The sequence below is a fragment of the Panthera uncia genome (assembly GCF_023721935.1).
Source record: "Panthera uncia isolate 11264 chromosome B3 unlocalized genomic scaffold, Puncia_PCG_1.0 HiC_scaffold_1, whole genome shotgun sequence".
Lineage (NCBI taxonomy): Eukaryota > Metazoa > Chordata > Mammalia > Carnivora > Felidae > Panthera > Panthera uncia.
In genome coordinates, this window is record NW_026057582.1 from 98,307,807 (window position 1) to 98,332,823 (window position 25,017).

A 25,017-nucleotide genomic window follows, 5' to 3' on the forward strand; every position below is an offset into this window, starting at 1 on the left:
ATTCACTTTCTAGCTGTGGTATTTTGTCTATTAGTCACCATGCAAATGAAATCACAATTTTATTTTCTAGTGCTCATTCTCTTATTAATTCACTCAAACACAAAAATATGTGGACCACACTTTGTGTCAAGACCACCATGATAACCGGCTTTTATGAAGATTCAAATCCAGGAAGGAAACTAGTCTACACATCAAGCAAAAACTGGATCCCTTACGTTGGCATTGTCAAACACACAAGTTATTTAACAGTAATAATAAAAATGAAGATCTGAAACAAGCCTTAAAAAACCACATTTGAAAGACTTCTTGCAACAAGTTCAGAAGCTATTTGTTATTGTAAAAATAACTACACAGTCATTCCAAGAACAGTAAGACTAAAATTAGTATAAAACTTTAGTTGGCTGAAGTGATGAAGAACGCTGAGAAAGCAGTGCGCTATCACTTTAACAGCTGCATTATCTCAATAGCCGCCCCCTTTACACCACTCACAATTAGAGACACTCATAAATAAGCCCCTCATTAGCTCTCTGGAGAACGAAGTTGGTGACTCTGCAAGTGTTCATTCAAAGCAGAATGTTTGGTTTATTTTCTAGCTAAATGTAGTTTATGTACCCGTGTTTGTACGTACACGTCTACACCAAGTGTTGAGCAGTAATCTCTCTCCTTAAGTCAGATCATCAAGAGTTCCAAAAATCACTGTTTAGTGTACTTCTTTTCCAAGCCTTCTCTTTTTCTCTGTTGGAATTCCTGGTAACGATACCAGAATGTGGGCAAACCTCATTAGTCTCCCTGCTGTTTACAAGACAGGATTTATGCTCAATGTGCTGAACACAAGGACACACATCACTAAATGGCTCCAACTACCACCCAGGCTCTAATCTGAGAAATTTTTCACTCAGTACAAATACCTATCGGCACGGAGGAACACGGAAGAGCAATTACGGCCAACACATGTAGTCTTTTAAGAGTACACCAATAAATACCCATTTGTGAAGGTTAATTTAATGCAACCCAGGCTGTTATCTGGAATAGTGTGTGTCACCAATTCAATCCATTAAGTAATTACTAAATTCTCAGGAGGGCTCACAGAAGTCAAATGTGGTTATTCCAGGTTCATTGCTTCTGGTGTCCCCGAGGACCATCCGGGCCAACAGCTGGAAGAGCTGACTACAAAGGTTCCCAGGCATAACTAGACATGTTACGAAAACAGGTAAATGAATCTGACCAAGGAATGAGGGTCATCAAAGGCCTGCCTGACAGAAATACTTAGGGAGGCAGAAGAGAAGCAGAAGAAAAGAGAAAAAGATGGAAAAGGTGAGAAGGGATAACTCTGAGAAGTAGAGGAGAAAGGGAAATGCGTTCTCTCTAAAAGTGAAGACAGAGAAATCGGAAGACTACTGGGTTTGGCTTAAAGGAGACAACTTGTCAGGAGATTCTTTAGATGGGATTTTTGAGCCATTTACGATAAAACATTAATCGTGCATTCCAACCACCACCCTCTGGGCACTTAAGTTCTGTTACAGTATAAACACTGCATGAATTTCTGGGGTCTACTGTCTATTTCTCTATTCTGCATCCCCGCTGAGGCTACATACAATTGACAAATCTAATCGGAGTAGGATTCCAGTTGGAAGCTTTAAGTGGAAATGACTGCCCATAAAAGGCAAGGTGGAACACATCCACCTAAGTCGTTCTGGCAAGTGTCTCTACCACATAGGTTATAGTCAAGTTACACAAAATGATGGCCCATGGAAAGACAGAAAGCATTTGGAGCGCCTGAGTGGCTTAGTCGGATAAGCATCCAACTTCGGCTCAGGTCATGATCTCACGGTTCATGCGTTTGAACCCCACGTCGGGCTCTGTGCTGACAGCTCAGAGCCTGGAGCCTGGCTTCAAATTCTGTATCTCTGTCTCTGTCTGCCCCTCCCCCACTTGCATACCGCTCTCTCTCAAAAAATAAACATTAAAAAAATAAAATAAAGAGGAAGCATTAGAAAGAATATGAAATATATTCGTTTTCAACAGTCTCATCCGTACTCACTGCCAAGTAAATCTGAAGAACCATAACAAAGAAAAGCACTTTTTGAACTGAAAAAAAAAAAAATACAAACAAGCAGATGTTATTAAGGGCAGTACATAACTGCCCAACCAGTGGGAATCCAAAAACACAGTTCTTTACCACAGCCTGAAGAATCACACCTAAGTATTGATTATATCAATTCTCTGTTTTTCTTTTTTTTTAATGAACACTTTCACTTTTATGTCAAGTTGAAATTGTTGCTAATGGTAGCTCCCATACCTACTGTGACTAAGTTGGGGATCCACAGTCATAGAACTGGGCTTGGGATTATCCTATACAACACTCAGCAGAGCATTAGGCTGAGTTCAAATTTTACTGTCTTTGTCGTCGTGGTTCTTAAGCTTGTTACTGTTGTTATGAGCAGAGAAGGAAGAGAACCAAGTCTTGGAATTGAAACCTACTAACTCTTGAGCCTGAAAAATTTAACTTTAATATGCTTGACTTTCTCAGTTACATAGTGGGAATATTAATATAGTATCGGTATCATAGGTTGTTGCAATTATTAAAGGTAATCATATGGGAAAAGCACTCTGGAAATTATAGTATTAATAATAAAAGGAACTATCAGTAGCCAGTAATGATAATAAAATCTAACAAGTATTCATTCAACAAACATTTCCTAAGCATTTCACTATAAGGCAGTGAGCTAGATGCTTCAGAAATACTAAGATGAATAAGAGTTTATAATCTAGTACAGTGTACGAACAGGGAGTTACACCAAAAAATATAAGCATACAAGGCTAAAACTGTACCATTCAGAAGTAGTGTAAACAAGTAATATGGGCATTCAGAGAATGTAGGCTCATCCCCTCAAAATAAGTGTGGGACCAACAATGTCAGGTACTATGTAAGCAATAGGCACAAGAGGGCTAGCTCCAGTTTTAAGATTGGAGAATTTCATTCCTCCTCAGGTAGCTTCTTTAGAGTTAGAGATCAATAACTTAGAAATCCAAACACAAAAGTGAATGTGTAACACCAGCTTTGAGTTTAAAACACAATGAGTTAAAACATTAACGAAATATAAAGCGATGTTATTTTCAAGCCTGGTGCTAAGGAATGACTGAAATTCTCTAAGCTAACACAATGAAACACAGTATGGAATTAGTCATTCAAGGGAAAGGTCCATCAGAAATTCTTTTTCACATTATGTTAGCTGTCATCCCTCCAGTTTTCTCCAGTCCTATAAATAAATAGCACACAGTGAACCTGGTAATGCCCCTTCAAAAAATGAGTGGTGTGTGTGTAAGTGTGTGTGTGAGGGGAGGAGAACAACAATAACCAACATTTGAGCACTTCTTCTGTTCTAGGGAGTATAAGAAAGGTAGGGAAGTAACTCTTGACATGGAAAACTTACAATGATCATATCTCATTTTATACAATGACTCCTTAAAGGTAGATTTACAGAATGCCCTACTGTTGTTAGTTTAGGGAAACCAACAAGTACTAAAATCATCCACCAAAGTAGGACTAATTTCTGATATTTTCCCATTACAGAGAAGATCAGGCTTAGAGAAAAACCACACATTCTGAACCTCCTAATATTATTCCAGAATTGCACAGAATATAATTCTGAAAAATTCTTTACACATTAATATCATTTGCTTTTCTTATATGTTACATCATTTGTCCTTAAGATTTACCTGTGTCCTTATACATAAACAAATACAAATGGGATTAATTACAGGTAGATTAAGGCACAAATGAGAAAGGTAAATTTTTTAATAATAAAAGTAAACTTCAAAAGACTATGTAAAAGAATACCTTGAAGGGGCGCCTGGATGGCGCAGTCGGTTAAGCGTCCGACTTCAGCCAGGTCACGATCTCGCGGTCCGTGAGTTCGAGCCCCGCGTCAGGCTCTGGGCTGATGGCTCAGAGCCTGGAGCCTGTTTCCGATTCTGTGTCTCCCTCTCTCTCTGCCCCTCCCCCGTTCATACTCTGTCTCTCTCTGTCCCAAAAATAAATAAAAAACATTGAAAAAAAAAAATTAAAAAAAAAAAAAAAAAGAATACCTTGAAAAACTTGGAATAAGAACGGATTTCTTTAAAAAGACACCAAAAGCACTAACCATAAAGAAAAGATACAAATATTCCTCAGGGTTCCTGGGTGCCTCAGTCGGTTACATGTCCGACTTCGGCTCAGGTCATGATCTCACAGTTCGTGAGTTCGAGCCTCCTGTTGGGGCTGCACTAACAGTGCAGAGCCTGCTTGGGATTCTCTCTCTCTCTCTCTCTCTCTCTCTCTCTCTCTCTGCCCCTCCCCTGTGTGTGTGTGTGTGTGTGTGTGTGTGTGTAGGTGTGCGCTCTCTCTCTCTCAAGTTAAAGAAATAAACTAAAAAAAAAAAGAAATATTCCTATTTGCATTTAAAACTACATGACAATTACACTAAAAAAGAAGAAGAAAAAGCACAAGGGGGCAGAAATTTTTCACACTGTATATAACTGTCAAAGAATTATAATCCCAAGTACATAAAAAAAGGCTACAAATCATTAAAAAAACATACATATGCAAACAGAAATGAGCAAATGACATACTAGCCAACTCACAAAGGAGGACAGCCAAATGGCCAATACACATATGAAAAGATACTCAACCTCACAAGAAATCAATGCAATGCAAATTCAAATAGCAATGAGATACCATTTCACACAGACTGGCAAAATTTCAGAAGTATGAGAACTCCGTATTTCTGAATGGAAGTGAGGTGACGATAGAGAGTAGCAGGTACTTTGATACCTGCTGGGGGTAGTGGCAACCAGTGTAACTGTGTTGGACAGAAATTTGGCAATCCCTAATTAAGATGCAGATCCACATACCCCTTAAGCCAGCAATAATATCACTTCTAAGCATACATCCTAGAAAAGTCTCTCACCCAGGCAAGTAAGGAGATATGCTTAGGAACATTTAGTGCAACATCACTGTAATAGCAAAATGCTGGAAGTATCTTAAATGTCAATTAGTAGAATGAATGAAAAATTGTAATATATTCAAGGAATGGAATACTCTGACAATGAACGAATGACAATGTAAGCATTGCAAGTACATCCAGTTACACGGAGGAATCTTGAAAATAGCATGCTATGAAAACAAAGCAAACTGCAGCACAGTACCCTTTGTGTAAAAAAATTTAGCATGCAAAACAACAGTACATATTGTTTATGAGTACATGCAGGTGCACAGATATGAACACCTATGAACACCTATGAGGAAGATACATGCCTCTGAGGAAGGAACGGGGAAGTAAAGAAGGGAATGGAGGAAAGCCACAGGTGGAGTTTCAATGCAGTATTTCTTTAAAAAAGAACAGAAGCAAATACTGCCAAATGTTAAGAGCTAACAAATCTGGGTATAGTTATACATGTTTGTGATATTATTGTCTGTAATCTTCTACAGGCTGAAACATTTCATTGTCTGTCAAGTATGTCCTACAAAACAGCACTATTGGTCTGCAGAACCTGAAACATCTCTTTACCTTCTGAATACTCATGGTGCCTTCAGGACATTCATCTCAAGCATTTGCACCTTCTATTATGCACCATGTGTGTATGTTCTCACCCCATACCCAAGTGGGAATCCTCTCCAGCCTCTTCAGGGCAGGCCCCACAATCTATGTGGTGTTTCACGCCAGACAGTGACTAACAATGCTTTGTACACAAGCAGTCCTAAATAAATGTCAAATGAATGAACAAATTAATAAATTCAGACAAGCAAAAGGGTAGCTCTAGCTGTAGTTAAAAATGACCTCGAAATAATAGAGCTAGATACCCTTCCCTGTGAAAATCAAGTTACATTGGTATGTTGGGGATCAGACTGTAAAATATAGATGAGCATTGCAAGTCACTAGTTTCAGATTTTGCTAGGGAATTTAACCAGTCATACTGATTCCTGATCTCCCAAAAAAGGATTCAGTGTAAAAGTAAATTTCTACACCTAGGGAAGTAAGACTTTAAGTTATCCTCTGTAGATTTCTATAGATATTTCCTAATTTTATCTTATCAGGCAAGTTCTTATTTCCCCTTTCCCTTCCCACCCTCAACACTCCATCAATACACACACATCAGCGCAGAGATCTGGTGTGTGTATTGTTTGTGGGCACTGGGGAAAGAGGGAACCAGGTTACATTTGCCTGTTACTAGGTTTACTTAAAACCACAATATTTTGCAAGATCCACTTACCCAGAGGTAGGTTCCATCATACGTGTGGGAAGAGCCACCCACTTATACCACTTTTTGTTTGACTAAGTTTAAGAAGTCCCTAAAAATGACCTGGGGCAAAAAAACAATCCCTAAGAGTCAGTGGACTTGAAATCAGAAGACATAGGCTAGAGGAATGAAAAGTATGTACAAGAAAATGTATAAAAATATAATCTTTAATTATTTGGAAATTTCCTCCTTATATTTTATAATCAATGAAGATTGGAAAGTGTTTGGGTACTCATGATATCCTAAATTCTTTGTAAATAAGAGACAGGTATGTCTAGTTTTTAACTGGACAAGAGGTTTCATCTTTCCAGAGATCTAGGAGTAAAGCAACTGTGACTCTGGCTCTCCAAAGGTCAGATTGTGACGAGGAAAGGAAATAGAGCAGATAACTGCTTCTGGAGGTACCAGGGCTGAGCTGAAGTGAAAAGAAAGGTTCTTTCTACAATAAAAATTAAAATGTTCACTCACAGACATTCTAATTTTTAACCACATTCTACAGAGGTCAATAACCCCCCGTGTTTAGCCCCAGGGAAATTTTGTTGAGAGCCTAGCAAAAGTCTAGGTGGTGAAGCACCCAATTATTATTCCAACTGGAATTTTCAAAGGCTGGAAGTATTTCCAAATCATGTGACACAACAGAGCTGTGCTGTAAATAAACTCACCGAGAGTTAAGATTTTGAAGGGAAACAATGTAAACCTGGCTTCATCTTTTTTATTTTTTTTAATGTTTACTTTTGAGAGAGAGACAGAGACAGAGTGCAAGTGGGGGAGGGGCAGAGAGAGAGGGAGACACAGAATCTGAAGCAGGCTCCAGGTTCTGAGCTGTCAGCACAGAGCCTGACGTGGGGCTAGAATTCACAAACTATGAGATCATGACCTGAGCTGAAGTCAGACCCCTACTCAACTGAGCCACCCAGGTGCCCCTTTAATTTTTTTTTAATGTTTATTTTGAGAGAGAGAGAGAGGGAGAGAGCGCGCGCACGTGCCCACATGAGTGCGGGGGGGTGGGGGGGCAGAGAAAGAGGGGGACACAGAGTCTGAAGCAGGCTCCAGGCTCTAAGCTGTCAGCACAGAGCCTCACTCAGGGCTCAAACCCTCGAACCATGAGATCATGACCGGAGCTGAAGATGGACACTTAACCCACTGGGTCACACAGGTGCCCCAAACATAGCTTCATCTTAAAGGCCAACAAACAAGCAATGGAGAAATGCCAGAGGTAAGAAATTCCCAATTTGGATAATCTCATATATCTGAAAGGTAAAATGGAATGGAGCTCAAAGATAGATCTGAAAAAGCAATTAAAAATTATCCAAAGTGACATTATGGCAATCACTTCTATATGCATCAGATTTGGTGTTTGAGGGGAAATGACTGGTTTTGAAATGATTTGTTGCAGCAAATAAAGAAATTAATGAAATTCTAGAAGGGCTTTCAAAATAGTCACTGCATTTTACTTTCTGGAAGCTGCCAAACTGGGCAGTCAGAAGCAATGAAAAGTCTCTTTAGCTTTAAATTATAGGAACTAAGATACCTTCCCATTTCTAAAAGGTATATATACCATCTGAGAATGTACTCAAATGCTGCCATACCTCCCAGATTTATGTGCCAAAGACTTGGCAACACCTTTGCCCAAACAACTTAAAATGCCAGAAACGGTTGTCTGCCATCTGACAATTAGGGCAAGCCACCTGGGTGTACTGAGGCATATTAATGCCAGATTTCGCCACAGTGTCAGGTATCTAATTTGATTCTTTAAAAACTGGCTGGGAAATTGTTTGATTTAGTGACTTTTTAGTAAAGAGAAGACCTTAGTAGAGAAACTGCCAAGGGATCTCATTTGATGGAAATGTAGGGAAAACATATAAGGGACCCATAGCTACCCAGAATATTAAACTCTCATGGCTAATTAAAATAGTAAACAATGGCCTGTCTTGTAAAACCTTACTGACCATACAATTCTGATCTTTCTTAAAGTGGGCTTGCATTAATTCGTAACTACAAATGTAAAAATGAAATGGAATTAGCCCTTGGCTAACTATCATTATATGTACTTTCACACAGTTTTTCATTTAGCCCTCACAACAACCCCTAGTAAGTACATATATGACCAAGGTTTGAACAAAGACCTACTTTAACTCAGAGCCTTTCTTTTTCCAAATCAAGAACTTACAAACTTTTTCTAAAATATAGGCCATATAGTCTCTGTTGCAACTGCTAGACTCTAGCATTGCAGTCTAAAAGTAGCTCCAGACAATATATAACTAAATGGGTTTGTCTGTGTTCCAATAAAGTTTTATTTACAACATCACGCAGATAGTCTGTAGTTTGTTGACTACCACAAGCTGTCACTGAGATAATTAAAGCAGACAAAAATATACACAAGTATTTCTATTTCATTATCCGACTGCGAAAGACTAGAGACAGAAGTGCATATGTTGGTATTTGAGATGTTTTTGGTCTGCTCATATTTGAGATGTATTTGATCACTGTGCTTGTGTAATGCAACAGAGAACTTATATTATACATGCCTGGCTTCTCTTAAGCCTTGCTGCAAGGGAATCAGACCTCACACACAGAACAGGCTCCTCAGAGTATCTTCTACCCTCAAATAGAAAATCTATTATTCCTCATTTTATAGAAACAGACGACAGAATTGCCTCAGCAAATGATGATTCCATATGGTAGCAGAATCCTGTACAGAAGGCATCAGGGCAGGACTCCAAGAGAATTATCTATTTCAAGCCCTACAATAAAGTTGTTTAGCAATAAAGTTCTTTTGCAAATCTGAGGTTCCTATAAACATGAGGTGTTATTCATAATTTATGATAAAAACAATCTTGATTAGAGATTTGGGAACAATTAGACCCACACCATGTTTTAAGAAATAATCTCTGCAAGGCACCTGGGTGGCTCAGTTGTTAAGCATCCAATGGCTCAGGTCACGATCTCACAGTTCATAGGTTCGAGCCTCAAGTCTGAGCTGTCAGCTCAGAGCCTGGAGCCTGCTTCAGATTCTGTCTCCCAGTCTCTCTCTGCCCCTGCCCTGCTGGAGTGCTTGCCTGCTCTCTCTGATTAAAAAAAAAAAAAAAAAAAAAAAAAAAAAAAAAAAAAAAAAAAAAAGAATCTCTGAAATAGGCAAGAATCTGATTTTTTAAAAAAGTAGAACATAAAAAGTAGTTAATTTAAAGTCAGGAACTCAAAAGCCACATGATGTAGCTTCTTCCTAAGAAGAGTAGACCAGCACATATTCTCCCCATGTTTGCAACAGAAAGAACACACAAAAAATAAAGATGTAAACTCTCTCTCTCTCTCTCTCAAAAAAAAAAAAAAAGTATGTTACTGTTAGGAAAAGCGAAGTGTATTATGGTCAGGAAAGATCCATCACTTTTTTAAAAGTCAAGGCCAAGGTCTTTCTTATCAAGTATTTCTACTTCTTCCTATTCGCTCTCCTTCAAAAGGTTTTGCAAGGATCAGATATGGTACACATTAAAGTGCTAGGTAAACTATTAGACCCTATAACCAATGTAAGTGGCATTATGTATTTTTTATCATTATTTGTTACTACAATGATCAACTGAACTACTGCCATGCTGACAATTTTTGGCGATCAATCTTTCTAATAAGATCCTAAGCTCCTGGAAGGGAGATGCCCAATTAGCTTAACAGGGAACACTGTTGTTAGGAATACTAACAACACTCAGTGGTCACCCAAACATCCTTTGGACAGAATTGAAATTGACAGCAGAAAATAGAAAATGTTCAATAATAAGATTTTAAACAAACAAATAAGTAGAAGTTACCCAATGCACATTTGCTCTGATTTTCAGTTGTCTTTTATTTTTTCTCTTCTAGTTTAGTAGTTTAGTAGGTTAGTACTCCATTAATGTTCCTTTCTTCCCTCTGTTCTAGCTCCTCACAGAATCAGATGCTGGAAGAAAACACAACCCTTTATGTTACTGTCAATTATAGGCATAAACTGTCACTGAAAAAATGCTCAACACAGAGACAGCACAATGCCTCTGCGTGTGTGCACGTGTGTATAATGGGGATGTGGCAGTAGAAAGAAACTAGTAAAGACAGAAGAGACGACAGAGACAACAGACAAGGTAGGGGTGGGATAAAGACAGAAAGATTCCAAAGACCTTCTGGGAATCTGGAAGAAATCTCCCCTGCAGTTAAGGGCAGTCGGTAAAGTGCTAGCCTTAATTTTACAACGTGTGAACTCTGATAATATATTCAGCCATACAAAGTTTGAAAAACCAGACTGATGAAACAGAAACAACTCAGAAAAGTTTTAATTCATAGAAACACACCTAAAACCAATCAGATTCCTGCAATAGCTGGCAAGCAGTCTTCTGAGGATCAAAGCAGGGGAGTACACGCTGTCTTGGCCTTCAAGTGGTCACCTCGCTACTTGTTGTTGGTAAACTTAACGCTTTCTTGACTAATGCAGTCTTTTCTTTAAAACAACAACAACAACAACAAAAACACCCATATTCCTTAATAAGGAATCATTTTTAAAACCTGGGATCTAGACTGCTTCATTAAGGAAATAAAACTAGATCTATACCAATGATGGTATTGCCACTGATCATTAGTCTAAATTGGGTACTGGAACTTCAGACAGGTAGGCTTATTTTAAGAACTAAATGTAAAATCACTACAAGAGCACAAGTTAAGCCCTTTCAGTATCTATGGGGACTGGACTGTAATTCTGGAGTATTTTCACTGGACCTTTGACAGACAAAGATGTAAGTTTTATTTCTAATAATCTCTCCCACTTCCCCCTTCATAAAAAATGAAAAATACATCAGATCATAGATCTTAAATGCAAGATCATAAATGCAAAGTTTTCTAAATGCATGCAACTTGAAATTCTCATAATCTGACATTTACACATAGGCAGTGGCTTTATGTTGGTCCCCAAATCACATTTACAAATCTTATCGTGATACCCTTAAAGATGCATTCGTTCAACAAGACAAAAATGATGAAGGATCCATCTTGTTTATCCTGCACGGCTTTATGACACAAACATGGGATTTGTTTCCTATGTGTTCTTCAACAAGCCCTCCAGCATAGTAGTTCTTTAACCATTACTCTTTCAAAAATCCCTCTCATGAATGTGGTACTACTGTTCTAAAGGACGAACTGTCATTCTACCTTGTTCATTCTTCTGCTTGAAATTACCAAGATAATATCCCTCACTTCTGATCATAAGTGCGTTTTTAAAAACCTTTCCATGGATCTTATTTTTCCTTTTAAGTAAAAAAACCATTAGCCTCAGCTACCAAAAGAGCAGATTCTGCTCTTCACATTAAAAAAGCTGCTCACCAAAGACGCTTGTGTCAGAAAATTTAGAAGTCTCACTAAAAAGCTGGGGGGTGGGGAGTAAGCTGCTGGGAATCTTCACAGATACCTGATTTAACAAGGTTTTGTGAAAAGAGCTTGCCTTTAGATTAGCATTACTCAGTGTTTATGAGGGTTGTTTGTCAAGCCAAAAATAAGGCGCCTCCTCCCCACAAATTAAAAGAGTCAAGTTTCGATCCATTATTTCATTTCTGATTGTTTTTCTTTGCAATAAGTGGGAAAGTGGATACTGGATAAAAGTCTCCTCCGAGCTAAAAGACTCCACATTAAAGGCTTCATTTAGCTATAAATCAGTTGTCTTTCCTACTGGGGGAGAACAAGAGAAAAAGGGAGCGGGGGTAGCTGGAGAAAAAAGAGAACTGGAAGAGCTTCCAAATTAAATTCCGAAATACCTACTGCATACCTAAAAGTCCTTTCCGGGGCTGTGAGGAAAATCCCAATGAAAAGCTAAGACTAAAATAGAACCTTCCAAAGTATGAGAGTAGGGTCCCGTCTCACCGGGAGATCCTGAATCTTAAGATCTTTAAAGAGGGGCTGGAGAGGTTAGCGACCCTCATAAAACAAAGCGTTTATGCTGTGTATTTCCCTGCTCGTTCCCAAACCCAGAGATGTGCCACGCACTGGCACTATTGTTATGCAAACAATGCCTAAATGGCTGTAACCACTAACGACCTCCCATTAAAATGGCTTTCAAAAATTTGTCACACCATCTAAAAAAGCTAACAGGTACATCAAATCCATCATGAATCGGGCACTTAGAACACGAATCACCTTGATTTGCATCCTAAAACTCAATGCAAGTAAAATTTCAAAATTCGGATATTTAAAAAATTTCTCTTTCAACCATTAAGCCAGAACCAAACAATACACTTCTCAACAAATTTAGTTTATCCTGTAGTAAGAATGAAGGAAAACAACTTTAACCGTATTGTGTGTCTGGGAAACGCGCTTTGGTTTATCGGGAACAATTTGGGGTAGAAATCAATTGAAAGTAATAGAAAAACAAGAGAACTGTAAAATGAGCTCCAAGGAACATGACATTAAATCCCATCTTTCTCCCCCCACCATGTTATAACTTTATAATCACCCCGTGTATCTAATCAATATATTTTTTTCCATGTGGAATTCGTAGAAAGTGAATTCAACTCCCATTAATGAAGGTAGCGCATGCATATCCTTTTTTATATGGCCCAGCAACAAATCCTGCTTGGCAAACCCAAAATGTCAGGGTTCGTTATAAAAAATGATTTCTTTTCAGTCCGAGAGCGAGCCCGTTAATGCAGAGCAATTTCGAGAGTTTCTGCGTTGTCCAGCAGAACTGCCACTGCCTACAAATGCCGAACGAAATGCCCAAGCCGGAGGCGCCGGGAGGCAGCGTACAGGTTTCGGCGCGATGCGTTAAGGGCGGCCCGAGCTTCGTGCGCCCTGTCGGCCCCTCCCGAAAAGCCGCTCCGCACCGCGGGCTTCCGAGGACCGAGGGGGGACTAGCAGCCCAGCGGCCCCTGAAGGCGCAGGGCCGCTGGGAAAAGCGGCCGGGCTGCGTGGCCCACCTGGCGGGAACCCTTCTAACCCCCATGAGTCGAAGCGGTGCCGACGCCTCCCCTGCGACAGTCCGGACCCCGCGAATCGGATCAGGAGGCAGCGGCAGACGCGGCATGGGTGAAGAGCCGTTGACCGCGACCCCCAGCGCCGCGTTCAGGTTGGGGCGAGTCCCCGAGGCTTCCCGAGTCCCCGACAGGCCTTCGGAAGCCCTAATCCCGAGGACGGGGCGTCCCTCTGCTGCGAGGGGATGAGAGGCTGGCCCCGGGCGCCCCGGCCCCCGACCCGTCACGCCGCCCTACTCCCCTAACAGATCAGGGACAGGAAGGAAGGTTCTAGAAAGCCTCGGTGGACGGCAGGTCCTCGCCGGGCGCTTACCTTGGTGTACTTGATTTCGAGGTTGGGCGTGGGCGACGGCAAGAGGTGCAGGGACGCCATGAGGGCGGCGGGGTCGGCCTTCACCTCGCCGGGCATCTCGATCTTACTGGAAGTCATGGTGGCGGGCCGAGGTCTCGCTCGCCCGCGGCGTGGGCTGTGCGGGCTGTGCGCGCGGTCGGCGGGCCGGGGGCGCGCTCGCCTGTATATAGGCAGGTGTCAAGCTGGGGCTCTTCTTATTGGACGTGAGGGCCGAGGCGCGGGGGGCTGGTCCATCCTACCTAGGACGCCCGGGCGCAGCCCCGATTTACATAAAGCCCGCCGCCCGCGTCGCGCGATCCGTTCGCTCCGCGCCCACGGTCAAGTGCGCCTGGCGACTACCTCGGCCGCGGGGACAGGCCCAAGCCGCCTCCACCGCCGGCCTCGACGGCCAGAGCCCGAACCGCGCTGCGGCCGCTCAGGGCTCCGAGAGCGGGACCGGCCTCGCTCCCGTCCGGGCGGCGGCGGTGGGGGGCGCACCTTAGCGGATGTCGGGCGTGGGTCGTAACCCCAGAAGCCGCACCGGCGGGGGCTGACGCGGTGCGTTGGAGTTAGCTCTCGGAGCTCAAAGGGCGGCTCTTGGGGCGCCAAGCGGGCTCGGCAGAGGAGGGGGTGCGTCAGGGGCCCCTCCCTCTCGCGTCCCGGGGCCCTTCTCTCCCGGAGACCCGGGGGGCGCCCTCCGCTTTCTTTCTTCGGGCAGGCGGCCTAGCACACACCCACTCCCCTCAACGGAGCCGGAGGTGCACCGCGGCCGCAGGGTCCTGGTCAGGGAGTGATGAGTGCGAGTTCCTCGCCCCACACTTAAAATTAAGTATCCCCGCCAGGCAGTCGACTCCGCGCGGCCCTCGCCCAGCTTTTTCCGCCCAGCTGCTGCCCTCTGCCGGCCGGGACGGCCCCGGGCGGTCCGCGCTGCGCCCCAGGATGAGGGCGTCGGTCCTCTGAGGGAGTTGGCGTGTTTCCTTGGCCCCTCTGTCTTTCTTCTAGGATGCCTCCTTCTAGCCCTCGTTCTCCTCGCCCCCAAATAACTCAAGGATATACTTGTTTTGTTTTTCTGTTGTTTTTCACGCCAACAGGTGAATGTCCCTCCAGACATTGGGTTCCTCGCTTTACTGCCCCTTTGGGTTTGAGCTTCTGTATTTATACCCCTTTAATGTAGATGTTTACCTAGCTCCAACAGGCCTTCTTTTAGTTTGTGGGATCCTAGAGGTCAGCATATAGGTGTACGTCAAGAATCTAGAGATTCCATCCCAGAATGGGCTTTGGGCTACAAAATCTGGGCTTCAGATAAAAAGACCTTTATAGGTCATGTCTGCTCCTCGCTCCCAGTGCAAGCTTGACAGAGGCCTACTGATTCTTATCTTAAATGCCATTTTCAAAGCCCTTAGAACCTCATTTCTTTGGCTGTTAAGGGTGAGCCTGAAGAAATTTCCCCTTGGATACTTTTCCTAATTAAAAGTGCCTAACACTCAGTGCCTGAATGCTAACCAACAGTAGAAAATAGACAGAAATATTTCATTTTAGTATTAGGTCTATAGAAATAAATTCCAGCCTCTCAGAACCCAAAGTATCTACCCAAGTTTACATGAGTGAATTACCTCAGCCTAAGCAATAGGTAGATCTCAATTCACAGAGGATCGCTATGGCCAAAAATTGTATTTTAGTTGACAGTATATCTTCATGAGCTATAGTTTTGTTTTGTTTTGTTTTTTTAAGGCTTGGAGAGTTGGAGATACAATTGAGGAAATAAATAAATAAATAAATACATAAATACATAAATACATAAATACATAAATACATAAATAAATAAACGAAGTCCAGGAGTTAGTTGGGGAGAGGGGGAGAAGATAGTAGCAAGGGGAATCAATGGTGCTTGTGGAACAATTCTGCAAACATGTTTTGCAAGGTGCCTTACTAGAGTTTGGGTTACAAACAAAATGGATAGCCTTTGCCATCAGTGAGCAGGAACCCTTCCCCACAGGGAGGTAGATCACTATGAGGGACTGTGGGAAAAAGTTACAACCGTATGCTCTGGGACTCTACTAAAGAAGAGGTCAGCTCTCTGGGAATGCTGACCTTTGAGCTGGGCCTTAAAGGAAGAGGTGGAGAGCGCCTGGCTGGCTCAGTCAGTTGAGCATCCCACTCTTGATTTTGGTTCAGGTCATGATGTCACTGTTTGAAAGTTCAAGGCCCACTTCAGGCTCTGTGCTGACAGCATGGAGCCTGCTTGGGATTCTCTCTCTCCTCTGTCTGTCCCTCCCCTACTCATGCTCTCTCTCTCTCATAAATAAATACATACATACATACATACATACATACATACATACATACATACATGAGGTGGAGCTTCCTTCCACAGGGGAGAAGAGTACAGAATAGGTAGGAGGGTCCACAAGAGCAAAGGCATAAAAATTGGAGAATGCTTTGGTGGGAGGTGGAGAGAGAGGCATCAATGTGGCTGGAGCAGCAGCAGATGAGGCTGGCAAGGCAGTTGACTCAAGGTTGTAAGGACCTTAATTCTTGAGATGCTAAGAAACCATCAAAAGAGGGGCACCTGGGTGGCTCAGTCAGTTGAGTGTCCGTCTTTGGCTCAGGTCATGATCTTGAGGTTCGTGGGTTCAAGCCCTGCATCAGGCTCTGTGCTGACAGCTCAGAGCCTGGAGCCTACTTTGGATACTGTGTATCCCTCTCTCTCTGCCTCTCACCTGCTCGAGTGCGCTCGCGCTCTCTCTCTCTCTCTCTCTCTCAAAAACAAATACACATTTAAAAAAACCTGAAAAGATGTTGAGCATGAGAAAAGGGGAATCTGTATAATTTAAACAGATAAATGAATACTGTCAGGAAAGACTCACAAAGTAGAAATAGTTGAGGTATATTCTTCTCAAAGCATGAGACAGACTTGTTCATCCTTGAGGCATCTCTTGCTTGTGGACTCTAGTTCTAGCACTGTGGCTGGAAAAGCTCTCCCAGGGAAGAAACAGTATGATGGAATTATTAGCATTCATTACACAGTGAGGTAGAGCAAGTAAATAGATCCCACTTCCTGGAAATACAAATCAAAACCACAATGAGATATCACCTTACAACTGTCAGAATGGCTAACATTAACAACTCAGGAAACAACAACAGATGTTGGTGAGGATGCAGAGAAAGAGATCTCTTTTGCGTTGTTGGTGGGAATGCAAGCTGGTGCAGCCACTCTGGAAAACAGTATGGAGGTTCCTCAAAAACTAAAAATAGAACTACCCTACCACCCAGCAATTGCACTACTAGGTATTTATCCAAAGGATACAGGTGTGCTGTTTTGAAGGGGCTCATACACCCCAATGTTTATAGCAGCACTATCAACAATAGCCAAAGTATGGAGAGAGCCCAAATGTCCACTGACAGATGAATGGATAAAGAAGATGTGGTATATATATACAATGGAGTATTACTTGGCAGTCAAAAAGAATAAAATCTTGCCATTTGCAACTGTGTGGCTGGAACTGGAGGGTATTATGCTTAGTGAAATTAGTCAAAGAAAGACAAATATCATATGACTTCACTCATATGAGGACTTTAAGAGACAAAACAGATGAACATAAGGGAAGGGAAACAAAAATAATATAAAAACAGGGAGGGGGACAAAACAGAAGAGACTCTTAAATATGGAGAACAAACAGAGGGTTACTGGAGGGGGTGTGGGAGGGTGGATGGACTAAATGGGTAAGGGGCATTAAGGAATCTTCTGAAATCAGTGTTGCACTAATTTGGATGTAAATTTTAAAAAATAAAATTAAAAAAATAAAAAAGAGATCCCTCTTCTCCAGGCAGGAAAGGGATCTCTAAGCTTTTCCTCATAAACAGTTCCAAAAGGTCTAGTGCATTTTTATCCAGTTCAAGATGGGGGACAAGATTCAGCAGAAAAGAACAGTGAATTATAATTACTTTTTCAGCATACGTTTTCTTTGTTCCTGTTTGTAGGACTTACTCTGCTTTAACTCCCTTGTAAGGCTGCTTTAACCTCTCTTCTCACATTCTTAGTCTTCCCTTTTCTTCTCTTTCCTTCACTATCTTATTACTTTCTCATTTTCTCTTTGGATTTCACAATGGTTAAAGTGGCGATCTTCCCCACCACTACCTTTTGATATCTAGCATTTTGAATTTCAGTCTTTTCCATGATTTGGTTAAGAAACATTTTTTCCCACCCTTATAATGTTTCCTTCTCCCACCCTCTCCCATCTGTAATTATTTATTGTTTAGGATACATGTTGTTTATAAAACCCCTTGCACAACGGAACACAGGCTACAGCATGATCTATTTCCTTGTGAAAACAATTTATTAGGCCTGGTGGAGCCAATATCCTGGAGTTGTAGAGGAGAAAAATAAATTCTTGCCTCATATTTCCTCACCTAAATAATAGAATGCAAAGTTGTAATTTTAAGGTATTTGCCTTATGTGAGGTTTGATTTTTTTTTTTTTTAAGGTATGAAACCAGAGCAATTTAGGATTTTTTTTTTTTTTTGCAGTTATGCAGGAACAAATTGAGAAACATGCTTTAGAAAATCAGTGAAGGAAACCAAATGGAGCACAAAGATTTCTCCCAACCAAGGAACACTTTTGGTTTTGACAGTAACAATGTCCAGCTTGAACTTCGAGCTTCCACATTCAGGGGCTATCGCAGCCTCAGGTGGCCCTGCTTAATTGCCTTCCTGTTCCCATTACTAACCATGATGACAGCCTACCTTTTCTAACAGATATACTCGCATTTTAATTTATCTGCAAAAATAAATCACACATTATAGCATTTCTCTCTTCTGGGTTAATTGAATCAGTTCCTTAAATGTCTCTAAGTCTAATGATTTAAAAGGAGCACATTGTTTGAAATATTTAAAAAATTAGGGGCCTTGGGTTGTACGCAGAATGATCTCAGTGCTTATTTCAGATATAAGTGTTTCCTAATGATCTCATTCATCTCAAACGGGATATATGCTCAGCTACTTTATTTAAAATGTTTCCTGAAAACTCTAACAGGAAAGCTTAATGCAAAGTATATTTATAGAGAAATGGTATTTAATATATTTTAAAAAATCTTCTAAAGAACTTTACATGTTTTTATCCAGAAATGCTTAATGAAGTATTTTAGACCCATTATAAATACTTCTGTAAAACAAATTCACTTATATTTTTATTTAACGTGAATATTAACTTTTTATTTAGGATCTAAACACTCATTTAATTATCCTGTTCCTTCCAACATTTAGAAGAAAAGAGGCTGAGATTGTGGCATTTATTAACCATAAAAATTCTCTACATATTAAGTCCTTCATACCCCAGTGTGGCCTCTGGTCACTGTATTCTATGAAAAGGGGTATTTATGGTTGCAGGGATTAGATTCCTAATTGGTTATGACTCCAAAAATAATATTTTGATACAAAACACACTTCTTTCCCTTTAAAATATATCCTCCACCTTTTGGGAGACTCGAGAGACTATTTTAAAAGTGGAAACTAGATTCGTCTTTGTTGTAAAGCCCAGTTCTACCTCATATATGTTTTAGAGACTTCAATCTAGGGGCAGGGATGAGCTCAGCACTTTATCAATAATCAAACTTAACAGGCACAGGGAGAAATTAAAATCCCAGCTATGCAGCCTTCTCTGCAGGGCCGGAGGAAAAGGGCATTAGCGCCCTCTGCAGTTGATGGCATGTATGTGCAAATGAATGTGAAATGTCAAAAAGCAATAGTTTGGCTTTAGTGTATTTTATCTGCTACTGATGAGATATGTTTGGAGATGTTACAGTTTTAATTTGAATTAGGTTGGAGGGGGATGAATCTCAGAATGCAGAAAAATTTCAAGCTGCAGTTAACTTAGGAGAGGGACTTTCATTAAAAAAGCTTTTGACTTTTAGGAAAAGAATGGTAGTGTTTATTAACCAAGTTTACCACAGAAAGTGAAGTACTTAGACCCCTACCGTCTTGCTCACGGAGTAGTTCAGAGCATGCAGTATACCACAGCAAGTCATATGGGTGTGTCTCAGATTGGAAGCAGCTATTTTATCATGGGGAATGAGAAAGGGTTGCTCAGGGTTGCACGCTCCAGAATTTTTTTTTCTTGCCCACATTAAGTGCTTACTTTGTAATTAAGTTAAGTTGGCTTTTCTGTTTTCCTTTCATGTTCCGTAATTTGCGGTTTTGCTTTTACTTTTAAAATTCCTCACATCTACGTATAACTCTTAACTGCTATGACTTCCTAGCCCTTCCTAGGGCTCTCCCATTCTTAAACATAAGCTCTTTCCCCAAGTCCTTCTGCCTTTATGCGGTCATTCATCCAAAGGGTCTTTGTTCATATGAAATTGTCATATGAACATTGATGATATCTGGGACAGGGATCCATATTCATGTTCACTAGAAGATGAGGTAACTGAACAGTCATTGTCTCTCTCTTTCACATGCTAGAACAAACCATTGAAAAGACAATGAGGAACACTTTAGATGTCTTGACCACAGAGGGGGAATGCCACTTCTTTCTTCCCTATCACCCAGTTCAATCTGTGAAAACACAGGGCAAAAATGGGAGGCATTCAGAGCCAAGACACTGACATCCAATTTGGATATCCAGCCCCAAACCAAGAGGACAGATCTCTTGCTTCAGGCATACATATTCCCCCTTTCAGGGCATCTGGGACTCCTTGGTTGCTGGTGCTAAACATAGATTTTTCCTCCCTCTGTCAGTCAGATAGCTCCAATTGAACAAATATTTACTGACAATACATTATGAGCCAAGCATTGACATGGAATCTATGAAGAACAAAAAAGAAGTGTGTGGAATGATGGGGAGGCTGCATCATTCAAGGGCCAGATGAGACAGGAAAGAAGTCAGACGATACAGTGTAGAATAAGAGGGAAAGGTGGTGGCAGACAGGCAACAACCTATTCACAAATACTTTTATCAGCCTTTTCATGGACCTCACGCTCTTCTAGGTGCTATGGGGGTTATAAGACACAAGTGGGAAAGATAGTAGCTTCCAAAACATGGACCCAAAAGGAATTCCTTTGGCATCTTTTAGTGTTAAGCCAGCTAATGGGTTGTTGTTGGTTTTTTTTTTTTTTTAGTTTTATTTATTTTGAGAGAGAGAGAGAGAGAGAGAGAGAGAATGTGCACATGTGAACGGGGTGGGGGCGTGGGGACTGACAGGGGACAGAGAAAGAGGAGAGAGAGAATCCCAAGCAGGATCCACACTGTCAGCGTACAGTTTGATGTGGGGTTTGAACTTAGGAACTGTGAGATCAAGACCTGAGTCAAAATCAAGAGTCAGACGCTTAATAACTGAGACCCCAGGCACCACCATCCCCCCAGCTAGTGTTATTGGAGAGGTTAAAATAGCTATTTGTAAAATTGTAATTCCCAAAAGCAAATACTCAGAGCTGAGATTCCTCCCACTTCCCAAATCCAAGTTAAACGTCCTCAAGTGTAAAGCCTTTTGGAACAGACCTAGCCAGAAGAGAAAGTAGAGGGACCAAGGGCAGTTGATCTTTCTCCCTCACTTAGGAAGAAAAGAAAGTGTGTGTGACATTAGGTCATGTATCTAATGCTTCCATACCTACTGTGGATTGATGTTGTCACCTCACTTCTGCTTGGTGGGGGGGGGGGGAGTGGGGGGGGTCAGATATTCATGGAATAGTCCAATGGTTTTCAACCCAGCTTCCAATTATAATCATTTATGGTGCTTTACGAAAATATGGGGGCTGGGTCCCACATCCAAAGATTTCAGCGAGTCTAAGGTAGGGCCCAAGGCACTGCTATTTTTAACAAAGCTTCTAGGTGTCTATTAAGGCACAGCCTATTTTAAGAACCACCGGTTAACCCACAGAAGGTTAATTCATAGGAGTTACTTGAGTCCACTCTGCCACCTCTGGATTGGAAAAGTGGATTCCATGCCTCCTACTCTGTAGTGTTCTTTGATTTGCTATTTTTAATTTACTATTTGAAAAACACATCAAGCCTCAAATGGATTGACCTTTCTGCTAATGTATTTCACCTAAATTAACAGAGGCAATTAACTAATTTATATTGGGATTGTGCACTTTCCAGTTCACATTTATCAACTCTTAAATGCTCGATCTGGTGTTGCAGTTTAAATTTTTTATTATTACCCTTTAAATCTGAAGGAATGTCTTACATCTAATTAGCCAAACTTACATATTCAATTAATAGATTCATTACAGGCTAATGAATATGGAGGCTGCACTAGGGTAACATCTGCCTGCCAGTTGAAAGGACTCAAACTTTGCTGCTGCTATGAAAAAAGGAAAGTCTGCTATAGAAGTGAAACAACTTGAACTTGCAGTTTTAACATTTCTGTGCGCTATAATACCTGCAAGGAGTTTTAGGGGCCGGCTGACGTAGAAAATGCAATATGCGGTCCAGAGATAACTGCCTGTCCAGAAACATGGGAATCAGAATTGCAAAAGAAATACACCTCCACAGACCCTTCTCAGGATGAAAACTGTGCAGCTCTAGATTTTCATCTCAGGTCATCTAGTTTTTCTAACCTGAGTTTTTCATGAAAAATGCTTAAGAAAATAAACTCTGAGAAAATTAATACCACAAATTAAACAGAATTTTAACTTACTGTAATATACTTTAGGATCATTTTAAAATCATGGGATTTTATAGATTTGAAAATATAAGCAGACATTATTTTGGGAACTGGGTATTCCAGTAATATTTGAATTCTAGGTAAATCCAGAGATCTAAAATGAACTTCCACAATATTTTCAGTTATTAAAATTCTGGTATGTTATTTCTCTGGGTAGGAAAAAAATTGATATTTTTAGTAATTATGAAAAAGCCACGAGTTTCAGGAAAGGTGGCTGAGAGCTAGAATTCATTTGAAAAACTCTTTTTAGAGATGGCAAGATTGTGGGGAAAATAATCAGAACTCCCTTCCCAAGCATGTGATAGGTCCAACATTGGCAAGAATTGAACAAGTGACTTTGGACTCATGTCTGTGACGTGACAGTAGGAGTGTTTCAGGACATGTGCATGCTACCGTATTGGGGCATCATAAGTCTTTTTTTTCTTTTTTCACTTCATACTCCTTACATTCAAGCTGCCACTTGACTTATGAGAAGGACCACATTTCTTACTTTCAATTACAGGAGTGCGTAGTCCCAATGTCCTTGCTATAGAATCAAGTACACATTTGTCAAATATTCTTAAAGTGAATTACTGCGATATTCATTATGTCTACTACTGAAGAAAGTTTCTAATGTGCCTAGCAAGGGCCAGACTCCCTGGGCCATGACAAAGAAAACCTTAAGGTCTGGTCACACCTCAAGGAATTCATAATTTGATCCTCAAAAGGAAAATCTCTATGATTGACAACACATATACCCAGGCCCACAAGATTCACCGTGTTTCAAGGATGGCTTATTCTCTTCAGTATCTGAAAAACAGTGCCTGTGTGAGTAAATCTTCCCCGTGTTGCTCCCAGTAGAAGAAACACAGAGGGGGAAAAAGGCACCAGGTCTGCTCAGGGGGCCTGGAAGGAGAAAACATAAGCAATTCCTGGGTAGGAGGGATGTCTGTCTTGGTACCCTTGCTATTGAGGGCCCTGATGTTACAAATACAGAAAGAGCAAATATAATAAAAATACCCAGGCACCTAGATCATTCAGGATCTAGCTTTCAGTGCCGGTGAACCCTAGACATCCACTGTCCCCACTAACACAGTTCAGGGCCCAAGGAAATGCTCTTCCTCATCCCTTGTCCTGTGTCCTGAAAACAAAAGAAAACATTTGAATGCTGGAAGGTTAGTGTGTTAAGCATCGTCATCATTAACACACAGGCAGGGTCTGAGCAGTGCAAATGTGGAGATGAGGAAAAGGACAATTAGCTAACTTGCCAAGTCCTTTTTCTCAGAGAGTATGAATATAACAGGCTTCCAAAGTAGAAGTATTTCCCAAGAGGGCCGAGTGTCCGTGTTCTTGCTTCTCTTTGTATTCCACTGGGTGGCTTTTCAGGTAGTCACAAATTAACATGGTATTCTTATCAGTTGTGTGTGTTAACTGGGATATTTTGCAATATTAAATAATTTATAATACTATAAAACTTGTATATATGAAGGTCTAGAAATAACATAAAGTATGATATTCTTTATCTTGGCAGCTAGACGGACATTAAACTCTAGAATTTCTAATAGTTACGTTTTTTAAATTAAAAAAAATTTTTAACGTTTATTTTTTGAGAGACAGGGAGAGACAGAGCACAAGAGGGGGAGGGGCAGAGAGAGAGGGAGACGGAAAATCTGAAGCAGGCTCCAGACTCTGAGCTGTCAGCACAGAGCCCGACACAGGGCAAGAACTCACAAACTACCAGATCATGACCTGAGCTGAAGTCAGACCCCTGACTGAGCCACACAGGTGCCCCTATTTCTTTAATTTTTAATTCCAGTATAGGTAGCATAAGAGTTATATATTAGTTTCAGGTGTACAATATAGTGATTCAACAATTCCATGCATCACCCAGTGCTCATCATGACAAGTATACTCTTTAATCTCCATCACCAATTTTACCCATTCCCTTACTCACCTCCCCTCTGGTAATCATCTGTTTGTTCTCTATAGTAAGAGTCTGTTTCTTGGTTTGTCTCTTTCTCTTTTTTCCCCTTTGCTCATTGGTTTTGTTTCCTAAATTCCACACAGGATGAAATCATGGTATTTGTCTTTCTTTGACTTATATCGCTTAGCATTATACTCTCCAGCTCCATCCATGTTGTTGCAAATGGCAAGGTTTCATTCTTTTGGAATCATTATTTTTGGAATAATATTCCATTGTATATATATATATACCACATCTTTATTCATCTATCCATGGACACTTGTGCTGCTTCCATAATTTGGTTATTGTAAATAATGCTGTTATAAACATAGAGGTGCATGTATCCCTTTCAGTTAGTGGTTTTGTATTTTAGGGGTAAATACCCAGTAGCATGATTACTGGCTCATTTTAACTTTCTGAGGGATCGCCATACTGTTTTCCACAGTGGCTGTACCAGTTTGCAATCCCACCAACAATGCAAGAGGGTTCCTTTTTCTCTACAACCTCGCCAACTTTGTTGTTCTTCTGTTGTTGATTTTAGCCATTCTGACAGGTGTGAGGTGATAGCTCATTGTAGTTTTAATTTGCATTTCCCTAATGATAAGTAATGATGCGTGTATTTTCATGTGTCTGTTGGCCATCTGGATGTCTTCTTTGGAGAAGTGTCTGTTCATTTCTTCTGCCCACTTTTTAAATTGGATTATTTGGTTTGGGGGTGTTGATTTGTATAAATTCTTTCTACATTTTGGATATTAACCCTTTATCAGATATGTCATTTGCAAATAACTTCTCCCATTCTGTAGGTTGCCTTTTTGTTTTATGATTGTTTCC

General features: G+C 40.9%; 1 protein-coding gene across 6 annotated transcripts in view; it reads right to left on the reverse strand.

Moving 5' to 3' along the window:
* ALDH1A2 (aldehyde dehydrogenase 1 family member A2) overlaps positions 1-14,556 on the reverse strand; it is a 100,238-nt gene extending 85,682 nt beyond the window's left edge. For 2 of the 6 annotated variants that reach the window (XM_049613692.1, XM_049613693.1), the window contains exon 1: positions 13,567-14,550. In XM_049613692.1, the coding sequence (XP_049469649.1) occupies positions 13,567-13,683 (117 nt within the window). In that variant the 5' untranslated portion in view covers positions 13,684-14,550. Of the gene's footprint in view, positions 1-10,079; positions 10,208-12,052; positions 13,538-13,566 lie in introns of those variants that run through there. The other 4 variants (XM_049613695.1, XM_049613696.1, XM_049613691.1 and 1 more) reach the window with 4 other exon arrangements.
* Between the last annotated feature and the right edge of the window lie 10,461 nt (positions 14,557-25,017).